The 24,719-nt window shown below is 27.5% G+C and overlaps 3 protein-coding genes and 3 long non-coding RNA genes across 8 annotated transcripts; 3 read left to right on the top strand and 3 right to left on the bottom strand.

Moving 5' to 3' along the window:
• The first annotated feature begins 1,024 nt into the window (after positions 1 to 1,024).
• Positions 1,025 to 7,827, top strand: LOC141531638 (uncharacterized). 2 transcript variants are annotated; one of them, XM_074249555.1, is made up of 6 exons: positions 1,025 to 1,529; positions 2,853 to 3,086; positions 3,263 to 3,432; positions 5,452 to 5,885; positions 6,021 to 6,098; positions 7,415 to 7,827. In XM_074249555.1, the coding sequence occupies exons 1-6, from the start codon at positions 1,026 to 1,028 to the stop codon at positions 7,558 to 7,560; spliced, it is 1,566 nt and encodes a 521-aa protein (XP_074105656.1). In that variant the 5' UTR covers position 1,025; the 3' UTR covers positions 7,561 to 7,827. The 2 variants fall into 2 exon arrangements, with proteins under 2 accessions (XP_074105656.1, XP_074105657.1); XM_074249556.1 differs by lacking the exon at positions 6,021 to 6,098.
• On the bottom strand, positions 1,458 to 2,999 carry LOC141531677 (uncharacterized). Its single transcript, XR_012479968.1, has 4 exons — positions 2,869 to 2,999; positions 2,591 to 2,763; positions 2,488 to 2,517; positions 1,458 to 1,586 (listed from the first exon to the last, which is right to left on the bottom strand). It is a non-coding gene; the product is annotated as an uncharacterized LOC141531677 (long non-coding RNA).
• LOC141531676 (uncharacterized) lies at positions 3,416 to 5,356 on the bottom strand. The gene is made up of 4 exons (XR_012479967.1): positions 5,223 to 5,356; positions 4,827 to 4,892; positions 3,658 to 4,012; positions 3,416 to 3,553 (listed from the first exon to the last, which is right to left on the bottom strand). It is a non-coding gene; the product is annotated as an uncharacterized LOC141531676 (long non-coding RNA).
• A 1,925-nt stretch (positions 7,828 to 9,752) lies between the features above and the next one.
• On the top strand, positions 9,753 to 14,171 carry LOC141531641 (inositol polyphosphate 5-phosphatase K). Its single transcript, XM_074249559.1, has 8 exons — positions 9,753 to 10,126; positions 10,207 to 10,320; positions 10,410 to 10,635; positions 10,702 to 10,877; positions 11,875 to 12,102; positions 12,173 to 12,326; positions 13,618 to 13,807; positions 13,900 to 14,171. Exons 1-8 carry the CDS (start codon positions 10,107 to 10,109, stop codon positions 14,088 to 14,090), a joined length of 1,299 nt encoding a protein of 432 aa, XP_074105660.1. The 5' UTR covers positions 9,753 to 10,106; the 3' UTR covers positions 14,091 to 14,171.
• A 282-nt stretch (positions 14,172 to 14,453) lies between these two features.
• Positions 14,454 to 19,285, bottom strand: LOC141531639 (G-protein coupled receptor Mth2). The gene is made up of 7 exons (XM_074249557.1): positions 19,156 to 19,285; positions 18,548 to 19,068; positions 17,938 to 18,176; positions 17,647 to 17,813; positions 17,335 to 17,565; positions 15,189 to 15,452; positions 14,454 to 15,076 (listed from the first exon to the last, which is right to left on the bottom strand). Exons 2-7 carry the CDS (start codon positions 18,689 to 18,691, stop codon positions 14,592 to 14,594), a joined length of 1,530 nt encoding a protein of 509 aa, XP_074105658.1. The 5' UTR covers positions 18,692 to 19,068; positions 19,156 to 19,285; the 3' UTR covers positions 14,454 to 14,591.
• LOC141531678 (uncharacterized) lies at positions 19,246 to 24,488 on the top strand. Of its 2 annotated transcripts, XR_012479970.1 has the most exons (4): positions 19,246 to 19,380; positions 19,820 to 19,925; positions 23,910 to 24,262; positions 24,349 to 24,488. It is a non-coding gene; the product is annotated as an uncharacterized LOC141531678 (long non-coding RNA). The 2 variants fall into 2 exon arrangements; XR_012479969.1 differs by lacking the exons at positions 23,910 to 24,262; positions 24,349 to 24,488 and adding an exon at positions 22,296 to 22,453.
• Positions 24,489 to 24,719: the final 231 nt, after the last annotated feature.

Here is a 24,719-nt window from a genome sequence, read left to right as displayed (position 1 = left end):
TACACAACAGAACAATGCATTCTAATCTACATCCTATTTATGGCATAACTTATCAATGATTCATTCAATCTTAACTATTCATTAAAATTATTATAAAATTATCTGGCGAGTATATATAGAAAAAAAAAATTTACTTGAATCAAGTAAATAATTTTGAAGAATTTCATCTTCTTGGTTTAAGATAAAAAATTCTTAAACTAAGAAATTTCACTTGGTTTAAGTACATTTTGATTTAAGAATTTTTTGTCTTGATTCAAGATAATATGAGCTTCTTCAAAATTATTTTCTTAATTCAAGAATTTTACTTTTGATTTTTTTTTTTTTTTTCAGTGTATTAATTTAATATTTAATAAATAAAATTTATTTTAAATAAATACCTGTTAGTATTTATTTAGACGATAATGTTTGTTTTTATTTTTAGGGGTTATTGTACGTTAGGTGGGAGATGCATATGTAAATTACTAGCTGGTCCGGGCGAATAGGACCCGGTTGATGATATTCCTTTCTCTGTTATTCTCTGTAACTCTTGAACTTCACCCGTTCAGCAGCAGCAGCAACAGCACGAGCACCAGAAAATATCCACCACCTATCCTACTCCATCTCTTCCTCCACCTCTACCTCATGCATACTCCTGTACACCTATTCTCGGGCTCACCATCACCAACGTCCAATCTTTACTTCTCCAGGCCGTAACGGATAAGCTTCGTACCAAGCGTAGTTCCTCGAGAGCAAGTGAGAGACATGCTCTTCAGTATTCCCTTGATACTCTTGACGCGAGGTAGAATTTGATAGTCAATGTCATTACTCTCAGCCTTTTAATCCATCCGCATTAAATCTGAAATAAGTGATATTTATTTTTTATTAAAATAAAATGTAAAAACTAAAATTAAATTAAATAATACAAAATGCGATTTAAAAAACGAAGATCATCAAAGTGTCGGTGATATTTGTATAATATTTTTTGTTAATTAATTATAATTAGTTTATTTTAATTAAGTGGTTGGAGAATTATAAATTAACAAACCATGAGAGTGAGTCCGATAATACTTTCAGCTGCGGCTCGACTGGCTTGGCTAGACGGGCGTATGACCCATGAGGATATTATCGCATCGGCATTAGTATCATCACCATCCTCGCTGTCAACAACAACAACAAGAACTGCAGCCAGAGAAAGTATTTCTTTTGAAGCGATGATGATAACCGCTGCTGTTGCTGGTGTGTCAACAGGAACAACGACAACAGGTCCAGAATTATCAACTGAATTTTTTCTCATACCAGATTCACACCATCCGGATAAAAATAATTTAGCTAGTGTAGCTAGTGTGATAAGCGTACCGGCGCCAAATCAAACTATATCCATCTATCCACCACCACGATTTCCTATCGATGATACACGAATACCAGGGTATCCAGTAGTGACACCCCATCAGACGATACTGCGTCAGCGAACCTGGGCATTACCACTAGCCGCTTTAAGTGCCGCTGCGATGCTGCTTATGGTTGCCTTTGAGATCTTCGTACTCCTCAAGGTCTTACATATTTTTCTTTAATCTTGTTTGGTTTTAAAATGTGGTTGATACGCACACCTACACAGAAAGAAAAATTTTTTGACTGGAGAACAAAATTCTTGGTTCAAGAAAATTTTCGGGTGCCTGAAGGAAGACTGAAGTTAAATTTTTTCTTGAAATTCTATTCTTGGGGGAAGTTATTTTTTCTTAATTCAAATTATCATATATACTTGATATAATAAATTTTTATATTTGATCAAAATTTTTATATACTTTAGGGAAGTAACGCTATCTACTTCAGCTAAGAAAAAAATTTTTCTCTTGAATATTCAATATTATGTGATCTTCCAATTTGACATGTTAGTCAATAATATTAATGAAAATTTACTTCTATCGAGATATTTAAATTTTTTGGAGCAAGAGAAAAATTTTCTCAAAATGACAAGATTTTCTTGACTTAAATAAGTTTTTTTGTATCAAGATACGTATTTCTTAACGCAAAAGAATTAATTTTGTTGGAATAAGTGAAATTTCTCTTTGAAAGTGTTAAAAAAAATTTTTTTTCTCTCAAGAAAATAATTAGGAAGAAAAATATTTTCTAGGTTCAAGTGAACTTTTTTTTCTGTGTGGAAATTAAATAATTTGAACCGATTTAAACTATTTTAGCGTGCAATTATTTATATATTGAATGAAAAAAAAATGATTCAATATTATTTGATCTTCCAATTTGACATGTTAATCAATAAAAATTTACTTCTATCAAGATATTAAAATTTTTTGGAGCAAGTGAAAAATTTTCTCAAGGCAAGAAAATTTACTTCCATCAAGAACTAAATTTTTTGGAGTAAGAGGCTAAATTTTCTCAAAACAAGAAAATTTTCTTGATTTAAACTTTGTTGGAATAAGTGAAATTTCTTGTGTCAAAAAAAAATTTTTTTTCGCTCAAGAAAATAATTTGGAAGAATAATATTTTCTTGACCTTTTTGAGTGAACCTTTTTTTCTGTGTACCTGAAACAGATTAAAACGTCAATCTCATATACTCATATATGTATCTAATGATAATATAATGTATCAACGTTACCGTTATTTACTAGCGCGAGTAGAGAAAATTAATAGAGCTTATACCGTAATGTTTTCGTTAAAACTCTCATCGAAGCTCCACTCCAGAAACTTGTTTTAAATTCAATCAAAACCTACCGACTACTTTGCATGCTTTACGCTTTAATTCATTTAAGTAAATCCAACTAACCGTACCTGTAATTTTAATTATTATTATATTATCAATCATCCATTGAGTAAACTTAAAATAAAAATTAGTAAATAATTATAATTATTAAATCTAGGCAAGAGCAGCCGCACCTAGTAGACGACATCTATTTCTCGGACAAGCACTTCTTCTAGGACTATTTTTACTGGCTGGACTATCAGCGGCAGCATCACTAGCACCTAATCCACTTTCGTGTGCGGCATTTAGACTAGTTGGGCTACCAGCGGCTCTGGTATTTGCCGCGCTTCTCGTCAAGTGTGTCTTTCTGCTTTCCCTCAACAGCGGTGTCTATCTTCCAGCTCCGTATCAGGTGAGTAAAATTGATTAATGCCATCAATAGTGAAACTGGTGTAACATCTTTCATCTTTCATCTTTCATTAGTCTCGAGACCAATCTTTTTTACTCAGATCTATCGGGCAATGTGTCATGTATTTGTATTATCTCTATAATCTTTGTTTAATGTTAATTATGCTTCATCAATCATAGGCGCTCGTTCTTATATTTGCTGTGCTCGTTCAAGTGGCAATTGTGGGCCAGTGGTTTTACGGAGAAACACCGGCTGTTATTCGGCCTCGAATTATTGAAGCCAATACTCCATTCATTCAGCAACATACACTTTGTAAAACACCTCTTGGACAAACTGTTGCTTCATTAGGGTAAGTTTCTTCTTTTATCATGCAAATATACAAGTATTATATTGTATATTGTTTTTTTTTTTTTTTAACTTCTTCATTTATGCGGTGGAAAAAAAATAATTATTTCTGGTGTAAAAAGAATCTGAAAAGAAATTAACAAATTTTTAGTAAATTTAAAAATTGTATTGAAGAATTGAAAATTTTGAATAAAAATCATGTAAAGTTTTTTTGAAATTATTTTCTCACCGACTATTTTCTACAGCGTTTAAATAACTCTATAAAAAGTGTCATAAAATATTTGCACACCTCAGACGCGAGATCTTAAATGTGATTTATTATCATTTAGATGCTTTATCTCGATATGTTTTTATTATTAAACCATCTTTATAATTTTAATGCCACCTTAAGTTATGTTCAAACGTACTTTTAAAAACTAGAAATTCTGGTATAAGATAATAACAGGTACGGATTTTTGTTTATTTGCCATCGAGATAAGCTTTGTTATTTGTAATTAATGAGGGTAAATGTTCCAAATATTTACCAGTTAAGATAAAATTAACGTAAATGTATTATTTGTAAATTTTTTGAAAGAGTTAATGAGCTGAAAAGAATGTTCTGATTTTCTTTAATAATTTTAATTTAAAAACTTAGGTGAAAGATCCAATTATATTGACACTGGTCGAGTAATTGATACTTTCAATTTTATTTTAATTAAAAAAAATAAATTGACTCTAATAAATTAATTAATTGTAATAATTACACAGTAAAAAATTTTGCGTCATTACGTCAAAAAATTTTGTGTTAAATATTTAACACTTTTGTGTGTAAATTTAACATTTATTGTGTTAAAATAACACAAAAAAGTGATTGATATCTTCAAGTTTTTAGTGAATAACCAATTATTAACCAATATTGTGTGGTAATTTTTAAAGTTAAAGCAGATATTTACAAGTGGGAGTGAACTATTTTAATTTTCATTTTGTTGAATAAAATTTGTTTTATTTTTTTATTGATATATTTTTTTTTGAAAAATACATGAAAAAATGAACGTTAAAAAAAATTGATTATCATAATTTTAATAAATTTCGTTTTTTTATGTACTTTAAAAAAAAAAAAAATATATTAAAAACATCAAAAAAAGATAAAATAGAAATTTTATCCAAAACATAAAAACCAAAATTTTTTCCAACTTTTGAAGGCAAAGAAGCTATCGAAATCTTTATTTTTTCCTTTCCCGACATTTTTTATCATAAATGCGCCGTAAAATCAAGCAAAATAAAATAAATTTTTAAATGTTAATTTTTCATCTAGTTATGGCCCAAAATGGTATTGACCCCACTTGTAAATGATTACCTAGAAAGTTAACTAGTAATAAGTACGGTTTTATTTCTTCCGACTTTTTTGATCAACCTCACCTTCATTGTGTACTTTTTAACCAAAAGAAAATGATAAATCATTAAAATATTTTTTTTTTAAGTTCCCTGAATAAAAAAAATATCGAGACAAAGAAAAAAGTATTGAAAAGTATTGGATTGACTAGAAAACTAATACTTTTCAATCAGCTGTCCAATTTAAAAACACAGTAACTGACAATTTAAAAATTTTTTTTAATTTTTCTTATTTAAAAAAGTTTGCCCGCCAAATTGATAAAAAATTTAATTTGTAAATAGAAAATACTTTAATATAAATATTTTTAAGAAGAAATACTTGAAATTAAGGTCTAAAAGTTATAAGAAATGCAATATTACTAAAAAAAATCAGGTATAAAAATTTTGCAGTTACTGTGTTTTAAAATGGGGCAGCGGCAATACTTTTTTTTTTCATCAGGGCTAAAATAAGCGCCTGAGGAGTGTATTTCAACTACAGAAAATTTTTTCAGAGTTATCAAAACTTCTCCCGTAATAAACTTGCATAAAAATCCATCCGTATTTGAAACAAACAAACGATAAATCTAAAACAGAAAAAAAAAAAACATTATACATAATCTTACAGAATGAATGAATAAATGTATATTAATTTCTATTGTATAATTTTATCCAGTTATCCAGGCATATTACTTATCGCCGTGACTTGTCTAGCAATACGTGCTCGTGGAGTACGTGATAATTACCGTGAAGCAGCTTTCATCGGGCTAGCAGTAGGACTGACACTTCCTATTTGGCTGACAAGTGCAATAGGTTCCACGGTTGCCGTTGAGAATGATCGTGAGGCCTGGCTAGCTTACGGGTTACTCTCAACGGCACTTATTGTTTTTCTTACCATGTTCTTGCCAAAAGGACGACAATTAGCCGCGCTGGGCCGTGAAGGACCTGGTGGGATTCCCAGCGGGGTTGCTGGCGGTACAACTGTTGTTATTCGTGATCATGATGATGATCGATTGAGTTCGTTACCCGGCAGTGGATACTCGCCCTCCTTCTTCCATTTCAAACCTGCTGAGGCCAGTCTAAAAAGGAAGATGCATTATCAGAGCGCAGGTTTGTTATTTTTTGTTCTTATTTTTAATTTTTAAATTAACCTTGTTTTTTGTCCAAGTACTCACATGAGTTTGTGTTTATGTTTTTGTATTTACTAAACCGACAAAAAACTTACTCACAATCACTTGACCACAGATCGTGTGGCATTGGTATCTTCGGGAATGCCCGGCTGTAGTGCGTGCCGACACGGAAGCAGTCCTGTTTACTCAGAAGGTGGGTGAAGGTTTTTTTTCAGTACAATCGACCTTGAGTATTTTTATATAACGTCTTCTTATTTTTATTTTTATTCTTCTTTTCTTCTTCTGTTGAATTATTTACAATTACAATAAGCTGCTATTTTTTATGATACTGAAATCAAAGACATTTAACAATTTTTTTTTTGTTTTTACAGAAGAACCAATTATGACATTAAAGTTAGAAGTCACTTCAAAATTTTTGAATTTTCTTTAACATACAAATTTGTTCCAAAAAATTATTTAAAAAAAAAATTGCATTTTTAATTTTTTTAAATTTCTACATGTCCATTTTTTCCTCATTTTTTTTGCCATAATTTATTTGTTAAAAATATCAAAAAATTTAATGACCAATTATAAAAGAAAAATTATTTAAAAAAAAATTGCACTTATAATTTTTTTGAATTTCTAGATTTGGAATTTTTTTGTTGAAATTTTTTCATAGTAATTTAATTATTATAGAAATCAAAAAAATTTACAGATGTCTGTTAACTTCGAGCTCGTCTTATTTTTCTAAGACTTTTTGCTTTTTATATTAATTATAATTGTAAATAGTTATTTCCTTTGAGTTAAATTTACATACATGATACTGAAATTAACAGACACTTAATAATTTTACAGATTTTCGATAATTAAATTATAATGAAAAAAAATTACATAGGAAGAAATTTTTTAAAATTACAAGTGCGTATTTTTTTTATTATAATTAATTTGTTATAAAAATTGTCCAATAATTTCAGTATCATTTATAAACTCACATTATTAAATTCAAACTTTTTAGATAAAAAACGCATCTTATAATTTTATAAAAAATTCTATCCAATTTATTGTAAATAAAATTCTAACAAATGTCACTTTTGATGCTAGTTCTGTTTTCTGTTGCTCTCGAAGCGAATGAAAAATGATTAATGCGTGCTATGATGACCTAGTGTTTTATATACGAATGTGTGTGCCAATGAGTCAATGAATACTCTTCTTTCTTTTACCGTAACATCTATACTTACTAGTTACTATGCTCGTGTACCCGTGAAATGTAATCCCGACAATTATGCCAAGATTGTTAATTCTCTAACATGAATAACTGACCTCCTTTTCCTATTTCACGTGGTTTCGCTAAAAGGAATTAATATTATATTATGTTATTGTTTATGCTAGTGTCGTTATACATACCTGTAAATATATTTTATTATATTATTTATATAAATTATAAGTATACATAAATTTACAATGCAGTTTAATGTTTTTTAATTTTAACTTGAGATAGCGAGCGAATTAATGAGATGATTAATGTTGTAGATATGCAGGCACCTGTGGAAACATTTGTTCTGCCCCATGGAATGTATCTTCAAGGACCTGAACTTGACGCTGGAAACCTTTACACCACGTTGTCGGCTAATCCTAATGTTTTCTTCCAACGAGCTCATCCAGGAATGATTTACTGATAAACTTTAATACGAATTTATTAATTGATTAGATTTAATTTTTATACTAATAAGCTTTCTAGTTTTTATATTTTTGTATGAGTGCTTTGCAAGGACGGATGTTTTTTTTTTTTTAATTGTAAATTTAATAAATTTTATAACCGATTTTTTTATATTTATTGTTTATATTGTTTTCCATCCAATGTTTATAAAACAATAAGTAGTTTAAATATTCAAAGACAATTATATTTTGAATTTAAAGCAAGAAATTACAATTTTAATACCATAATTTTTTTGTTATTGATGAAATTGAATTTATATTTTATATTTTATATGAAAAAAATTTTAAGAAATTAAAAAGTTGTTAAAATTGATATGAATTTAATTTATGTATATGTAAAATTTTGAAGAAATAATAAATTTATGGACTTTGTCCAAATCAACATCTAAAAAAATATTTTTTCAAATCCAGAGAGTATAATCTTTAACTAAATCTTAAAATATTGACTGATCATTCAAATAAAATTAATTAAATTATGATTTTAGACGGGAATTAAAAACTCTTTGCATAATAAGAATTTAATAATACTTGAATTTAATTTAAATATTTTTACTGTTCATTCCGAAGAAATTTTTAACTAGTTTTATATATTTTAATAGTGATAAATTATATTTTTAGTTTTAAAAAATTGCTTACTCGATGGTCTAATAAGCAATTGGTCTAACTCCTTATTTTTTAACATTTTGATATAGTTATAGTCCAACTATAAATTATTTGAATGCTCCTTATCAAATTATTATACATTTACTAAATATTAAATGGTTTTTTAAACTGATAATAAATTTCGAACTATTTGTATTTTTGTATAAATGGAAAGTGGACTTAGACAATTTGCTATTCAGAACATCGTACGGTTTATATAAATTAAAATATTTTTTAGTTTAATTAAAAAATAAATAAATAAATAAACAGCAAAAATAATAGAATTTTATTATAAAAATTAAAAATTTTAATTTTGAGATAATTATTGAAAATATATAAAAATTGTCAAGAATTTTTAATAAGGAAACTAAATCTTTCACTACATCTATCATTTTAAAGAAGTGAGGTGAGTTAAAATTATTTCTTCGAAAAAAGTTTTCTACTTTTTTTTTCTCTTAAATTGATTTTTAATAAAAATTCAAAATATTAATAAAATAAAGGACATTAAACAAATTTTATAGTGAGAAAGTTTCCGTCATTTATTTATACTAATTTAATTCTGTAAAATTTTTAGTAGAAAACTATGACATGAGTCAATTTTATTAGCTTTTTTTTTGTTTTTAAATCAAGTCAATACTTCAAGGATTTGATTACTTATTTCGTTACTGAAGAAAAGTAAAATATAAAAAAAAAATCAGTATAGTATATTTTATTAACACACGAGGAGAAAGAAGATATTTTTATAATGATATGGAAATTAGAAAATTTTTTTTTCTTATTAAATTAAAATTAACTTCAAAATTTTTAATGTCATTAAATTTAGCTGTCACTTCACAACTTTTTAAATTTCCTTTAATAAATAAATTATAACAAAAAAAATTATTAAAAAAATGGACTTGTAGAAATTTAATAAATTAAAAAATGCAATTTTTAAAAAATCATATTTTTAGAACAAATTTTTTTGTTAAATAAAATTCTAAAAATTGTTTGTAAATTTCAATGTCAAATTTTTATACACAAGTTTACAAATTAGTTGACGTTTTATTACTTACATTTCTGGAATTAAAAAATTTGAGACATAATTTATCAATATTTATTAATTAAAATCATTAACTAAGTGATTAATGATAATAAAAATTAATCTTGTTTATTTTCAAGATAATAAATTTTTTTATTAACGAAATAATCTTGAATGTCAATAAAAATGAATTTAAAACAGTAATAAAAATCAAAAAGAAAGTAATAATCAATGATTTCACTCTTTTGATCATAATAAATAGATAACACAAACTTGTAATTAACTTTAACCTATTTTTGAAGTGTATTAATTTTTTTTTCATCTTATTGTAGTTTTTTTCGAGCCCGACTGCGCTTGAAAAAAAGCGGGAACGTGACGTCACGTGAAGAAGGTTATACATACAGCACACAGTTGTATACACTTATGTAAATGTGACACTCTATACGTGTAATAAATAACAGTAGTGGTAGTGGTAGTGGTAGTGAAAATACAGAAAGTTGAATATTCTAGCTGTCACTAGCAGGTAAAACGTCATAATGACCAGCCAGAAGGCTTAGTAAAAATAAAAGAGATATTTTATAAAAGTTAAGTGGCTTCGATAAACACCTTGAATAATAAAATGGCTCAGATGGATTCTCTCTTTTGTTGCGTACGGAATATTAAAAACCAAACAACCGTCAACAATTATTTTACGCGGGATTCGTAAAATAATTAGTTAAAAAAAACAAGGATCCAAATATCATACATTAAACCCTAAGCTGAAACCTTAGTAAATTATTTAATACTAATAACAATCCCAGTGTAATTATATTAATACTGACTTTATATTTTTAAAACAATAACAAGATGAATAGTCAATTACTTAGGTAAGTTTAACCTCTCTTTTATTTTATTTCATCATCTTCACCTTTTTAATGTTATAATTATCAATCATTTTTTATTCAAGTTTTTATTTTGTGACCTTCAATGTTGCTACCAAGTTTCCTGAGCAAGATGCTGCTCAGATGTTGGGCATTCATCACAAGAAGTCGGACCCATCACCTGATTTCTACGTCATCGGGTAAAACTGACCTTTGAGACTGATAAAATTGCGAATTAAAATGATAATAATTATCGGATTATTGACAAAACATATGTTTATGATTAAAGGCTTCAGGAGATCAAGTCCCAGCCGCAGAACGTACTGCTGGATATGATTTTCGAAGACCCATGGACCAAAAGCTTCAAAGACATCCTTAAGGAATATGACTACGTAAAAATACGTACGCAGCGGCTTCAAGGAATGGTACTTAATGTTTTTTGCCTGAGAAAGCATTTGACTCACTTGAGGTTGATTGAAGCGCGTTATACCAAGACTGGCTTTGGTGGGATGTGGGTAAGATTGCGTTCTGGTAGAAAGGTTATTTTTAAATTCAATAAATTTTAATTGATTTTATTCCAGGGAAACAAAGGAGCTGTTAGTGTACGATTGAATATTTATGGAGTTAATATTTGTATTATCAATACACATCTAACTCCCCATGATCATTTAATGAATGATAGGATAGCTGACTATAATACAATACTTAGAGAACATTCTTTCGAAGTACCTGAAACGAAACATATCTTATTCCATGAGTAGGTTTTGTTTTTTTTTTTTTTTTTAGTTTGATAAAAGCCCTGATAGCCAAGTTGATCGCAACTTTCTGTCAAACTATTGCCGCAACTTGTCACCAAGTTGGCAGCAAGTCTTAAAAATTAAATTGGTTGATGTTAACTTCCCAGCCAGCAATATGATGTCTTATGAAGTCTTTAAGATCAGTTTAACATGGTAATCAAATCTTAAGGGAAAACACCACTGTGACGATCGAAAAAAAGAGGTGATGTTCCGGAATTTTTTTGACAGGGAAAATAAACGAATTTAGAGATCGGATTTTTTTTATTTTATTAAGGGTACATTAAAGATTATTATCCTAAATTTTTATTAAAAAATGTTTAATTATTACAAAGTTATTGACAATTTCGTAGAGAACTAGAAAAAATTTCCCCCTTCATATGGTCGGTTTGATAACTCAAAAACGGATCATCTGAAAATAAAAACCCAAATTGCTTTTTAATCAGTCAGGATGGAATTATCGTCGCACGCCAGGAATTTTAAAAAATTTCATTTAAAAAAAAATGGCGACTGATTGAAAATTTTCTCATTATTTTTACTATTTTTTTTTTTTTTTTTTTTCGTTTTAACCGGGCAAAAAAATCTTTAAAATAAAAATTTTTTTAATTCCCCGAGTGTGATGATAACTACATCCTTACTGGATAATTAAACATTTTTAATAAAAATTTAGGATAATAATCTTTAATGTACCCTTAATAAAATAAAAAAAAATCCGATCCCCAAATTCCTTTATTTTCCCTGTCAAAAAAATTCCCGAAAATCACCTCTTTTTTTCGATCGTCACAGTGGTGTTCCCCCTTAAAGAGATCATATTGTTGGCTGGGTTATTCACCAAATTGTCAACAAAAACTGCTTCTGAAACTTTTTCACATCAAGTTGACGACAAGTTACTTCGTTGGTCTGAAACTCTGGCTATCAGAGAGGTTGATTTTATTGATTGATTGATAATTCTGATTTCAGCTACGTATTTTGGATCGGTGATCTAAATTTCCGTCTTCACGGTGAAGACTTGAACGCAAGTACAATAGACTCTTTGGCTAAAAAAAAAGATCTAGATGTTTTACTAGCGAGAGACCAGTTGAAAATGGTGATGGAGAATGGAGACGCTTTTGCAGAACTCCTTGAAAGTCCTATTTCATTCCCGCCTACTTATAAATTTGAATTTTCATCTCAAGATTACGATCTTAAGTATGTAATTATATCTTTGTTTAGTTTAATTGTGGATTATGTAATTTTTTAATTCGGATTTATTTTTTAGACGGCGACCCGCTTGGACTGACAGAATTTTGTACAAAGTTAATAGCGATGTTTATGAAGATATTAAATTAGCAGCCACTCAATCTAGTTATAAAAGTCATCCTGATTACGTAGTGTCTGATCATAAACCTGTGACGGCAGAGTTTCAAATTGTGGTAACTATTTTATTATTCATTTCCTGCATGTTTATTTTCAAGAGTTATTTTTAATTATTAATGGGTATTCCTTTAATTACAATCAATTTGTCATTAAGGAAATATTATTTTTAAACTCAAACATAATTTTTATAGTTTAAATAAACTTAGAAACAATTATTGAATTAATGATATTGGGTGTTTAAATATTTAAATTTAGTAATTAATTATTACCATACTGCTTGACATGGATTTCAGACCCTAAATTCTTTACATGATATGATACTTTATCTTTATTTATTATGCAATTATCTTATCTATTAATAGAAAATTATGAAAGTAATTTTTTGCAAATTTAATTTTGAAAAATTCTTATAGAAAATTTTCTGAAAGCATTGATTTAAAAATTCTATTTTTTTCTAATTAATCTATATTATTAAGAGAATAAATAAAATTTTGTGATCAGTGTATTTATATGATAAAATGGGTTTTTATGGTTAAATTTGATATCATTGGAAAAATCTTGACTTGAATTTTAGCCTTTTCAAAATTTCATATCATTTTCACCAACAGTCAATTTATGATGATAAGTATTCAGGCTGCGTTCGAAAACGTTCTATTTCTAGATACATAATTAAGAAATGACCTTGTATCTTGTGAACTATTGACATTTTTAAAGATATAAGCTCATCCCGATGTTACAATCATCAAGACCTTTCATTTGAGTACCCACATCAATTTTTCATATATTTTATATATTTATATACTTCACAAATACCATATATATAAAATATATAAAAAAATACCATGTGGGTACTTAAATGAAAAGTCTCAATTAGTGTAACATCAAAATGAGTTTATATCTTAAAAAATGTCAATAATTAAGAAAGTACATTGTACCTTGTCTACTAATGATATTTTTAAAGATATAAGCTCATCCCGACATCACACTCATCAAAACCTTTCATTTAAGTACCCACATCAATTTTTCATATATTTATATATATTATATATATGTATATATGAAAAATATGTCAAAATGCATGTGGGTACTCAAATGAAAGCTCTTAATGAGTATAACATCGGGATGAGCTTATATCTTTAAAAACGTCAATAAGTAAAAAAATTAAGTGCAATTTAATTAAAACCATTATTTAATTTATTTATTTATAGTTCACAAGTCACGGCAGTCACATAGTTCTATTTTATATTAATAAAAATAAATTTTTTTTAATTTTTTATAAAAATTTTTTTAACTATTAATTAAATCTTAAAATCAAAATAATACTTAAAAACAAATATCTAATAATAGGTGAGACCAAATTTCCAAGACCATGGAGTAGATTTCCAATCTTTAAGCCAATGGTTCATCGATGAAGAAAACTCAGTATCTTATACACTAATTGGAGATTTTAAACCAACAAGCGGAGATTGGGTGGGGCTTTTTCATCAAGGATTTTCCAGCATAGATGAATATATTCAATACGAGTACGTAACTCGAGGTAATTTCGCTCATCTTCACCTTGAAAATTTCTTTGATTGAAATAACAAAAAATCGAGAATAAATAAACAAACAAATTATAAATATTTTCAGGAAGACCATCTAGTACGTCAGAACCTTGTGCAATAAATGACCGAATTTACTTTAGCGATACAGCATTAAGGATACCTGGAATGTATTGTCTGGTATATGTTGCTCAACGTGGTGATATTGTCAGCATTCTGGGTATCAGTCCGGCATTCCCGTGTCACCGAAGGCCAGGCAGTACTCAGAACTCGATCTAGTTAATTGATTAATCACGTAAAATCTTGCAATATTAAACTCCACTTGTGTTAACTTGAGTTCAATAAACCAGTGAATTTTTTTATAGTATTTTTTGTATAGGAAAAAAAAATGCGCTTCGGTGATTTTAATATGAACTATAACTGTACCTGTTTTTAAAAGTTATCAGCTTTCAGATTTTTTAGATTGCTTTTCAACAGAGATTATTAAATATTTAATATATTTAATAAAAAGTTTATTATTTTTTATAGAATATTTATGAATACTTTAATAGGAGAGGGCAATCAAATATTTGTAAATTTTCGGGAGGTGGCTTTTAGAAAAATAAATTTTTCGGTTACAGAATAAAAAAAAAAAAAAAAAAATAAAATAAAATAAAGTTTTATTTAATAAATAATTTTCTTGTTCACTTAAATAATTTACAATTTTTTTTCACTCAGCACCAAGCAAAAAAATAAAAAAAAAAATAACTAGTGTCTTTGTAAAAAAACTATAAGATTATTTCAGGATATTCCTTCACAAGAAAACCTTTCAACATTGAGAACTGTCAATAAACAGCGATCCATACTCGCAACTTCTGGTTCATTTGTATCAATACCGCGTAATTTTTGTACTTGATACCAGACGAGGTACCTTATGGGTTTTCTTAGTACGAAGATACCGAAGACAAAGATTCCTTGCAGTGCATTGACAAAGTCAAAGGCAGACCATGTGAGAGGATCGCCTCCAGCACACCAGGAGATTACTTCCATCGCCCAGTTTATTCCCATCAGGAAGAACAAAGCCAAACAGACAAGAAAGAGCCGCCTCAACCAGCTCAGAGTTCGACGTTCATCTCGTCCAGATTCTCTGTTCTCACGAAGACGACGAAGGTCCAGTTCTCGTTGGTGGCGAGTTATTTCTACGGCAGTCATGGCAAATAATACAACGTTTGCAATTACCAGAAGACCTACTGGTACATAGAAGTAAGGCATTGCATTGACATCAGCTATTGAAAAAAAAAAAGAAAAAATAAAATTTAATAAATTATTAATAACTTGCACAAAATTTTTTCTTTTTGTTTTTATAACCCAGATATGTAGGTAATAAAGTTAACTTACACTCAAACCAGCATCTTTCAGAGCCAAAATTAGGTTTAACGAAAGCAATTGGAACCGTCGGGCTCAGGTTTGCAATCATGGAAATGATAATAAGAATTGCTGGTGGGGTCCAAGCCCACAGGGAGTAATAGAAAAATAGTTCGTTGGGCTTCGTCGGTGCCCAGTTACCAGTGTCTATGTATCTACGTAGCAGAAGATATGTTTCCAGGCACATAACGTTGAGCCAAAAGAAACAAGCGACGAATGAAAATTGAATCACAAAGGCTAAAAATTTCAATTTAGATTTATTTTACTTAATACAGTTTGAATTATACTCAGTAGAATCTTAGATTATATCATTTTTTCGAAAATTATGATATTCAATTTTTTTCTATTTTAATTTACAAATTTTTTTGAAAATTTGTTAAAATTGTGATAATTAGTTTTTTTGAAAATTTGTTAAAATTTTGATAATTAATTTTTTTTTTTAAATGGTTCATATTTTAATGTATTTTTCAAAAATGCAATGCAACGCATCAATAGAAAATATTTAAGAAGCATTTAGGCACAATTTTTTCGATAATTTGGGATTGAAAAATTTTTGGTAAATTTTTCTTAGTTTCTTAATTTTGTAAGTTAATTTCTTACATATCGCGTTACTAATGCCAAAAGGACGTATAAAAAAAATTTTTTTCCTCCAACCAATCTAAAAATGTTTATAGCATTTATACAAAAAAATTTTTTTTGTATACGCCTTTTTAGCTCTAAGACAAAAAAATTTTAAACCCAAAAGAGCGTATCATTTTTTTTTATTCATAATTAATTATTAGCTGTAAAAAAAAAGTTATAACACCGGTAAAAATAATGACTTTTCAAGTCAATTTATTTAAAAAAAAATATGGATTTAAATTTAAAAAAAAAAAAAAAAAAAAAAACAGTCACATTCTATTTGAAGAAAAATGTATTTGACTCAATCACAAAATTTTTATTTTTATTGGCCCAATAATCTTGTCTCCACTGATAAAGTGAAATGAATTATGTTTAATTGTATAAATTACAAAATCATATCAGATTAAAATATTTTTTCAAAGTTAGATTTACAAGCAAAATATATTTATTATTTTTTACTTTCAGAAGCAAAAGATAATGGATAATAGAGCAGCATCGGAGTAGTGTCTAGCTAAATTGATATTTTAGTTTTTTCTTTAATCAAATACATATTCTCTTCAAATAAAATGAGTAGAAGAGTCATCATTTCTACCAGTGTTAACTTTTCTTTTTTTTTTAAGGCTAATAATTAATTATTATTAAAAAAAATGATACGCCCTTTTGGCTTTAGAATTTTTTTATCTTAGAGTCAAAAGGGCGGATACAAAAAAAATTTTTTTATTTATTTTTTTACAGATCTAAATGTTATAAGCAATTTTAGCAAAGTTGGAGTGAAAAAAATTTTTTATGCGCCCTTTTGGCATTAATAACACGATATAATCGCATTCACATGTACAAAAAAAATATATAAAGAAATTACGTTTATCGAAAAATTCAGATCTATTTATAACTACTTCCAAAATTTGTAATAATAAATAAACTATTTCTGAAAAGCATATGAAACATTAAAAATACATTAATTCAGGTCTAGACCATTTTACTGATTTTAAATTTAAATTAAAAAACTCATTTTTTAATATATATACGCCGGAAACAAAATTTTCCTTATTCTTTTAGTAAAATAAATTAGGGATTTTATTTTTTTTTAGTGACCAAAAAATCAAGAAGAAAAATTTTTGAACTGAAAAACTTTTTCTAATTATGAGTTTAAATTTAGCAGACATCTGATAATTTTTAAATAATTTATAAACAATTTATTTGTTACAGAAAAAAATGCAAATGGAAATTTTCACAAGTTTTTTCTATGCAATTTTTTAGATTTTTTTTTACAACCATTAAGTTAAAATTAATCTAAATTTCTCAAAAATTAGCTGTCTGCTGAATTCACCTTCATTTTTAATTCAGGTAAATTTTACTTAATCCAAGAATTTTTCTTCTTGATTAAATATGATCTAATTCTCAAAAATGATTTTCTTGGTTCAATATTTTTGCCAATTTGAATCAATTTAATATTTTTATCGGTGTAATTTTTGTAAATAATGAAAAATTGAGAACAAACCTATAGAAACACAAAATTGGTCATTAAGATGAGCACTTGCCAGCTGAACAATTGCTAAAGTTGTAAAAGCAACAGCTAAGCATCCACAGTAGTGACAGAGCGCTTTGCCATGTACATCCATAAGTTTAGGTGTGATGCAATAGGCAATGATAGTTAGAATTAAAAAGGGCACTGAAATAAGAAGACCGGAGGCGTAGAAAGTCAAACGGAAGTCAGCGGTCACTTGATCTTCTGAAAATGAATAAAGATGAATGTTAAATTACTCGACTCTAGTTGTCTAAATGGGTTTTAGTGATAATCTGATAATCTTACGTTCTTGGAAGCACACAAGTGTCCTTAAGCCGCGCTCAGGAATAATGTCCATGCAATAATCGACTCCCAATGCCAGCATTGAGGGTACTTGATGTGGACTAAAGATAGAGCCGTTGAGTAACAAATAATGCTCGTCGTCACTCGATATTTCAGGTTCTAACATATATCTGTAAATGATTATTATCAACTTTATTTTTTTTTTCGAGTATTAAACTCTAATCTTATAAATATATTAAAAATAAGATAGCGTTACTTTACTTATCTATTTAATTATATAACAACAATATTTACCTTTTGTGCTTACATGGATCGCCAATTATAGCGACAAAACTGTCCTTTTTGTCACCTGGAGCGAGCACTCCAGTTTTGTTGAAGTCGCTGAAGTAAGGCGAAAAAATTGGGTAACTTGGAACATCCGCTGGCGTACATTTCGCCATCCCATTCTCATCTTTCGCCATTATTTCTTCTAGAGAGCAGCATTTTCCAACTTTAGGCAATTTTGGGTATTGTTCTAGAGTCCAGGAGTCATTCTGAAGAAATTTTAAATTATAATTATGTCTAGACAACTTTTAAATAAAAAATATCCCGTGTAGGGTCGGTGAATTTTAAATAAACTAATTATTTTATGTAGTGGTGTGCCTCTAGCTTGAAATTGAAATCGCCATATCTGGATGGACTCAAATAGTAAACGAATCGATATTAAAACTCTAAAAATAATCACGTCAAGGAGAAGTTTGCTTGTAAGGAAAGAAATTCATACAATTTCCTAACAACTGATGATAAATTCTTTCTCAACACCTAATTCTTATAAAATTTATGTTATTATTGCATAATATTCAATTGATTTATTGCATATATACTTCCGAGAAGAATATATAGTATATAGAAGAATATAACTTACCAAAGAGATTGAAATAATTGACGCTGGTTCCAGGAGAGAATTAACAAATATTATTTTTGATAAAAATAAGTACGTAATTATTGTCTTGAAGATTGATCTTAAAATCCGATTTTCTTCTTGATGAATATGACGTATCACTGCCATTAAATTTCACTTATTTAGTCCTTTTTGAAGTATACTTTTCTACATTTTAATAAATAATATAATTTGCTTTGAAATTTCACATAAATCATTTCAAACTCGCGCTAAAAATTTTAAAAATTACACACCGTTATTTTAATTATGAAGAAATAATAAAGTTTCATCCTTTTGAATTATAAATCATTAATCACAAAGTAAAAGTAAATTTAAAAAGTAGCTTTGTATTTCGCAGGTACTCGCTTGTGGATCGATCGGTACCTACTGACACTCTATACAGTTTTAAAGAGTTACTATATAATGGAGTTGGTGGAGTAAGACAGTAATCGCGGTATCGTGGTATTGCTGCTGATGAACCAAGACCAGGTGGAGCTACGCTGATACTGAAAAAACAATACCCAGACGTAGTATGTACATACTAAATAGTACGAAGAAAACTGTTGTATTTTTATTATCATGTTAAAACTCACCGGATTGGCAGTTCGAGAATCTTAACCTCATCCTGTTTAAATTTAATTTAATCTCTGATTTTTTATGCATTACTCAAGCAAGAATACATTTTGCTTTGCCGTCTAATCCCACTGTATCAACGTATTTGATGAGTGGTTTATTTTTTTGGGAATTCCTGACGCCGCTTCTTCGCAAACAAACAAACAACGCATTTGATTGGAATGACGACGTCATCAGTGAGAACAGTAATTGCAAAAATATTCAATGAGTCTAAAATTAAAAAATAGAATTATTAATCGATTAATTATTGGAAATTTTAATGACATTGAAAATAGCAGACGTCTAAAAATTTTTAATTTTTTTTATTAATTAAATTAAAACTAAAAAAAATTTTTATAAAAAATTTCAAGTTTTTTATATGTGACATTTTTTTTTAAATTGTTTAATTGAAATTTTTTCAATAAAAAATTTCTAAAAATTTTGAAATGTCGGCTAACTTCATTTTCATTAATTTTAATTAATTATTTAAATAATTAATTACAGTAAAAAATTTTGTGTTAAATATTTAACAATTTTTTGTGTTAATTTAACATAAAAATTTTTAACTCAAAATTTTTTGACGCTAAATTTTTTACTGTGTAATAAATAATAACAATTTTTAAACTTCAATTATATTTTTTGCAGGTAGATAAGATTAAGATGACATTATCGATATTGGCATTTAGTTGAAGTTATCTGATCTATACAATTTGTAAGAGCGAAGAGCTAAATAAAGAAAACAATTCACAGTGTAAGTATTAAAAAATAATGTAAACATTGAGACTGAGATGAGGCTAAACACCCTTTTTTTTATGTATCCACAAACTTACAAATTTGATGATGATGTTCAGATACATATAAGCAGTCAAGTTAAATATCTTGGGATTATTTTTAAAACTGAATCATTTTAATGGCGATATGCACTGCTAATTTTATTCCTACTGTTATTATATTATCTTTAGATTTTTTTTATAAACTCTGTAATTTTACAGTTTCTTTGTTTGACGATTATTATTATAAGCCGGTGAATTTGTTAATATTATAAAACATTGATATTCGATAAGCTTCTTTCTCTTGTTGAGAAAAATAACAAAAATTATCAATCTATGCAACGTGGATTATATTTATATATTGAGTGAAAAAATTTCTTTTGAAAAAAATCAACAATTTTTTGATAAATTAATTTTTTGAAAATTTTAAGTATTTTAATTTTTCTGCTGAAGAAATAGAAAATTTTTATCACACAGAAAAAAAAATTTCTTGAACCGAGAAGATTGTAAAGAAGACCGAAGTTATTTTGGAGCAAGAAGAAATTTTCTTGGCTTAAAAAAATTTAACTTCGTTCAAGAAATTTTCAATTTTCCTTAAGATTTTCTTGATTTAAGAAAACTTACACTTCACTCAAAACATTCTTTCTTTCTGTGCAGTAGAAAAAAATTTTCTAAATTTGGGAAGAAATAATTTTGGATGAAAATTTGCAGGTTCTTTATTTAAATGGAAAAAGTAAACTGTAATAAATAATAGTCGATTTGTAATAAGTAATGATCAACTGCTAAAAATTATCATTTCAAACAGTAAAATCGTCATTTTAACAATCGTCATGTAATATTTATCGTTTAAATGATACAATTTATTTTTTACATAGAAGAAAATACCATTTCAAACAGTAATATTCACTATGTGGATGTCAAAAATGTTAAAGTATAATAATTAAGAATTTTGATTTTGATATTTATCATTTTGTACCTAAAAAATGATCGCATGATATGTAAAGAGTATAAAATACAGTTACTAAATTCCTAATACAAGTAACGTCAATATTTATTGACGTCAAAATTTACTAAGTAAAATGGTAAATTTTAAACGCACACAGAAAAAAAGCTTCACTTGAGCCAAGAAAATATTTTTTTTTCCTGATTATTTTCTTGAGAGATAAAAAAATTTTTTTTTGACCCAAGAAATTTTACTTATTTCAACAAAATTAATTTTCTTGCTTTAAGAAATACGTGTCTTGATCCAAGAAAATTTATTTAAGTCAAGAAAATCTTCTTGTTTTGAGATAACTCAGCCACTTGCTTCAAAAAAATTAGTTCTTGATAGAAGTAAATTGTCTTATCTTGAGAAAATTTCTTTTTTGCTTCAAACAATTAAATATCTCGATAGAAGTAAATTTTCATTAATATTTTTATTGATTAACATGTCAAATGGGAAGATCAAATAATATTGAATCATTTTTTTTTTCATTCAATATGTATAATAGCACGCTAAAATAATATAAAATGCGTATCAAATATTCAAGAGAAAAATTTTCTTAAGGTGAGAAAATTTTTTTTTTCACCTGAAGTAGGTCGCGCTGCTTCCCGAAAGTGTCTAAAAATCTTGATCAAATATAAAAATTTATTGTATCAAATATTTATGATAATTTGAATCAAGAAAAAATTACTTACATCAAGAATAGAATTTCAAGAAAAATTTTTACTTCGGCCAACACAATTTCGGTCTTTCTTCAGACACCCGAAAATTTTCTTGAGCCAAGCCAATTTTTTTCTCCAGTCAAGAAATTTTTCTTTCTGTGCAACGCTAAAAATGAAACTGTAGTTATTGACTTGCTTGGACTGATAAAATATATATTTTAAGAATAGAATTTTTACTGTTTCAAATGTTACATTCCGGAATCCGAGTGAATTTTACAATTTACTTTTTTCCGTGAAAAATTATTTTTTTTTTTTTTTAATCAAAAAAACTTTTTTTTAACAATTAAATTACTGTGAGAAAAATTTTTATATCTTCAGCTAAGAAATCAATTAAGAGATTGTTTAAAAATATTTAATAAATTAATTTTTAGTCGCAACTTTAAATAAATTTTTTCTTTCCGTGTATAGTAGTCAACTCAATTAATTCTAAATTCTTTTTAATTATTTTAAATTGTTTTTCTTCACAGGGGTTAAAAGTCTTACAAAGTATCAAGTGATGGATTCTTTTTGTATTTAAATTAATTGAAACTCTAGTAATTTTATATGAATAAGTTAAAGCAAACTGGGGTTGAAAATAAAAGTTATAAAATAATATCATGTCTATTGCAATAGATGTAATTTGTTGGAATTGTTATTATTATTTGCAGGTATTTCTTTACAGGTTTATTTTATAAAGCTACTTATCGTAGCAATAGTGGATATCATCCATAATGTTCCGAGCCGGAATTATGTTACGTCGGATCAATATACAAGATTATTTAGTATTACTTTGCGGTAAATCAGCTTTTTGAGAAAAGTAATTTATCATGACGGATAAACGAATTTTGAATAATTTGTCATGCAAAGTGTTAAATTATGTCTTTGATATAGTTAGCTTCGATTGTTTTGTTAGAAGAAATAAATAATGACTATAATAATATTTCATGACATTAAAGTTATTTTTTTAATTTTATTTAACAAACAAATTTTTTCTGAAACTATTTTTAAAAAATTGCATTTATTATTTTTTAAAATTTCTAAATGTTAATTTTTTTTCTCATTTAGTTTTACCATAATTTATTTGTTAAAAAATTCTAAAAATTAATAAATATATCTGCTAAATTAATTCTCATTAATATTTCAAATATCGCTTAAAATATAATTTGTCTAAGGATGTTTTTTGCTGTCCCAGGCATTTTTTTATTAGAAAAATTGCTATTTTGTAACTAAAAAAAATTTATTACGAAAATAAAAAAACATTTCTATTTGGAGGATTGAAAACTAAAATGAAATAAATTTTGATTTTTTTGCTATAAATTCGTAAACCACCGAAATAACAGTCCCCTGGGCTGTCCCATTCCCAAAATTGAAACTTTAAAATTAAATTTTAAATTATTCGACCATAATATATAATTTGGTCCACAATGTTTATAAACTTAATTAGTTAACTAACAATCTTTTTCAATAAAAAGTACCGATAATTAATTTGTTTAATTAAATTCATTAAACCAAAGTTTGTCCCAGGCGTTTTAAGAACAGTCCCCTGCCAGAAGTTCAAAGCCAAAAAAAAAAATCCAGCGTGTTATTTTACCTTTTGTAGAGTTTATAAGGATTTAACTAGCTTTAAGTTAGTAACCATAGGGCTGTTAGCGCTTAATCGGCATTTTATTTAGTGTCAAAAACACCGTTTGTGCTGGAAACATATGTCTGGGCCACGAGAAACTCAGTCCCCTGGCAACTATTTTTATTTATGATTTATTTATAAAATTGGATCCATAAGTCTTAATATTATTCTAATTAATGTAAATATTCATTGAGAACTTGAAAAGTTGAATGCATTGAAATAGTTTGCTTGATTTTTCTCAATTTGATAAAAAAAAAACAGTCCCCTGGCAAACAGTCTCCTGTCATGCTATATAGCAAAAAATACACAAATATCGAAAAAATAAAAATAAAATTAGTTGTTTATTTATTTATTATCATTAAACTGATAGTTTTGTAGTCCTCGTTAATTTTTTTTCTAATAAAATCAAAAATAATTTGGTCCTTACAGAGAATCACCCCTATAAAATTGTTAAAAGTGGAAAATCCATATTTTGTGCTATTAAATATTATGCACGATTTCCTGAATGCCCTTAAAGAAGAATACACTGAGGCTAATTAAATTTTTCAATGTAAATTTTGAAGAATTTGCAAATTTTTTTTATAAGAAAAATTAATTTAAGAAGAAATAAGAAGAAATTTATATTTTAAAAATAAGTATTGATTCTTTTCAATTTTAGTGACCAATGTACTTGTAGGTTTATGAAGAACCAACAAGGAATACAATGATCCCCCGGAGTATATTGATCAAATCGGAAGCAAGCCATAAAAAGGGATCGCCTCCAGCAGACCAGGAAATAACTTCTATCGGGCAAGTTTATACCTAGAGAGAAGAATAATAGCCAGACAGCAGAAAAATAGCTGTCTTAGGTGTAAGCCAGCTTAAGGTGCAAGAGGTTCATCTTCGAAATGGCTGTCTATTCTTCAGCATACTTCAGGGATCCAGTTTTCCTTGGTGACAAGTTATTTTTACGGCTGTCAGTGCAGAGTTCGATGTGGTAATTCATAATCATTAGAAGACCTACAAGTATAAGTAAGAAATTACGTTTACGTAACCAGTTAAAAATAAGTTTCAATTTATTAAACAATTATTCTGTAATTGATTAATTTACGTTGTAGGTAGTAGTTAGTGTCGGTCTTTGTAGACACCAGCATCTTTGGTATCAAGGGAAAATAAGTTGATAATACTCAGAAAGAAAGAAAGTCTTGAATCAAGCGTAAATTTTCTTAAATCAAGAAAATCTTAAGAAATTTTTTTTTTCTGTAAAGAAACCCGTAGAGAAGAATATCAAGTGCTTGTTCTGCGATCCCTGATTAAGAAATCTAATTTAAAATGATTTAAAAACATCTGATTTGAATACTATATAGATTAGGGTGTGCCAAAATGTAACTTCCGTGAGAAATCTTTTAAAATTAAAATTTTGAGTTCCGGTTTTAACAGTACACTGAAAAAAAAATTCTTGACTGGAGTGTAAATTTTTTTGGCTCAA

This window comes from Cotesia typhae, unplaced genomic scaffold (assembly GCF_013202065.1).
Source record: "Cotesia typhae breed Kobodo isofemale line unplaced genomic scaffold, CoteBio_Ctyphae contig_50, whole genome shotgun sequence".
NCBI classification, from domain to species: Eukaryota; Metazoa; Arthropoda; class Insecta; order Hymenoptera; family Braconidae; genus Cotesia; species Cotesia typhae.
The sequence above is the reverse complement of the archived record's forward strand: the minus strand, read 5'-3'. Positions and strand labels throughout refer to the sequence as shown.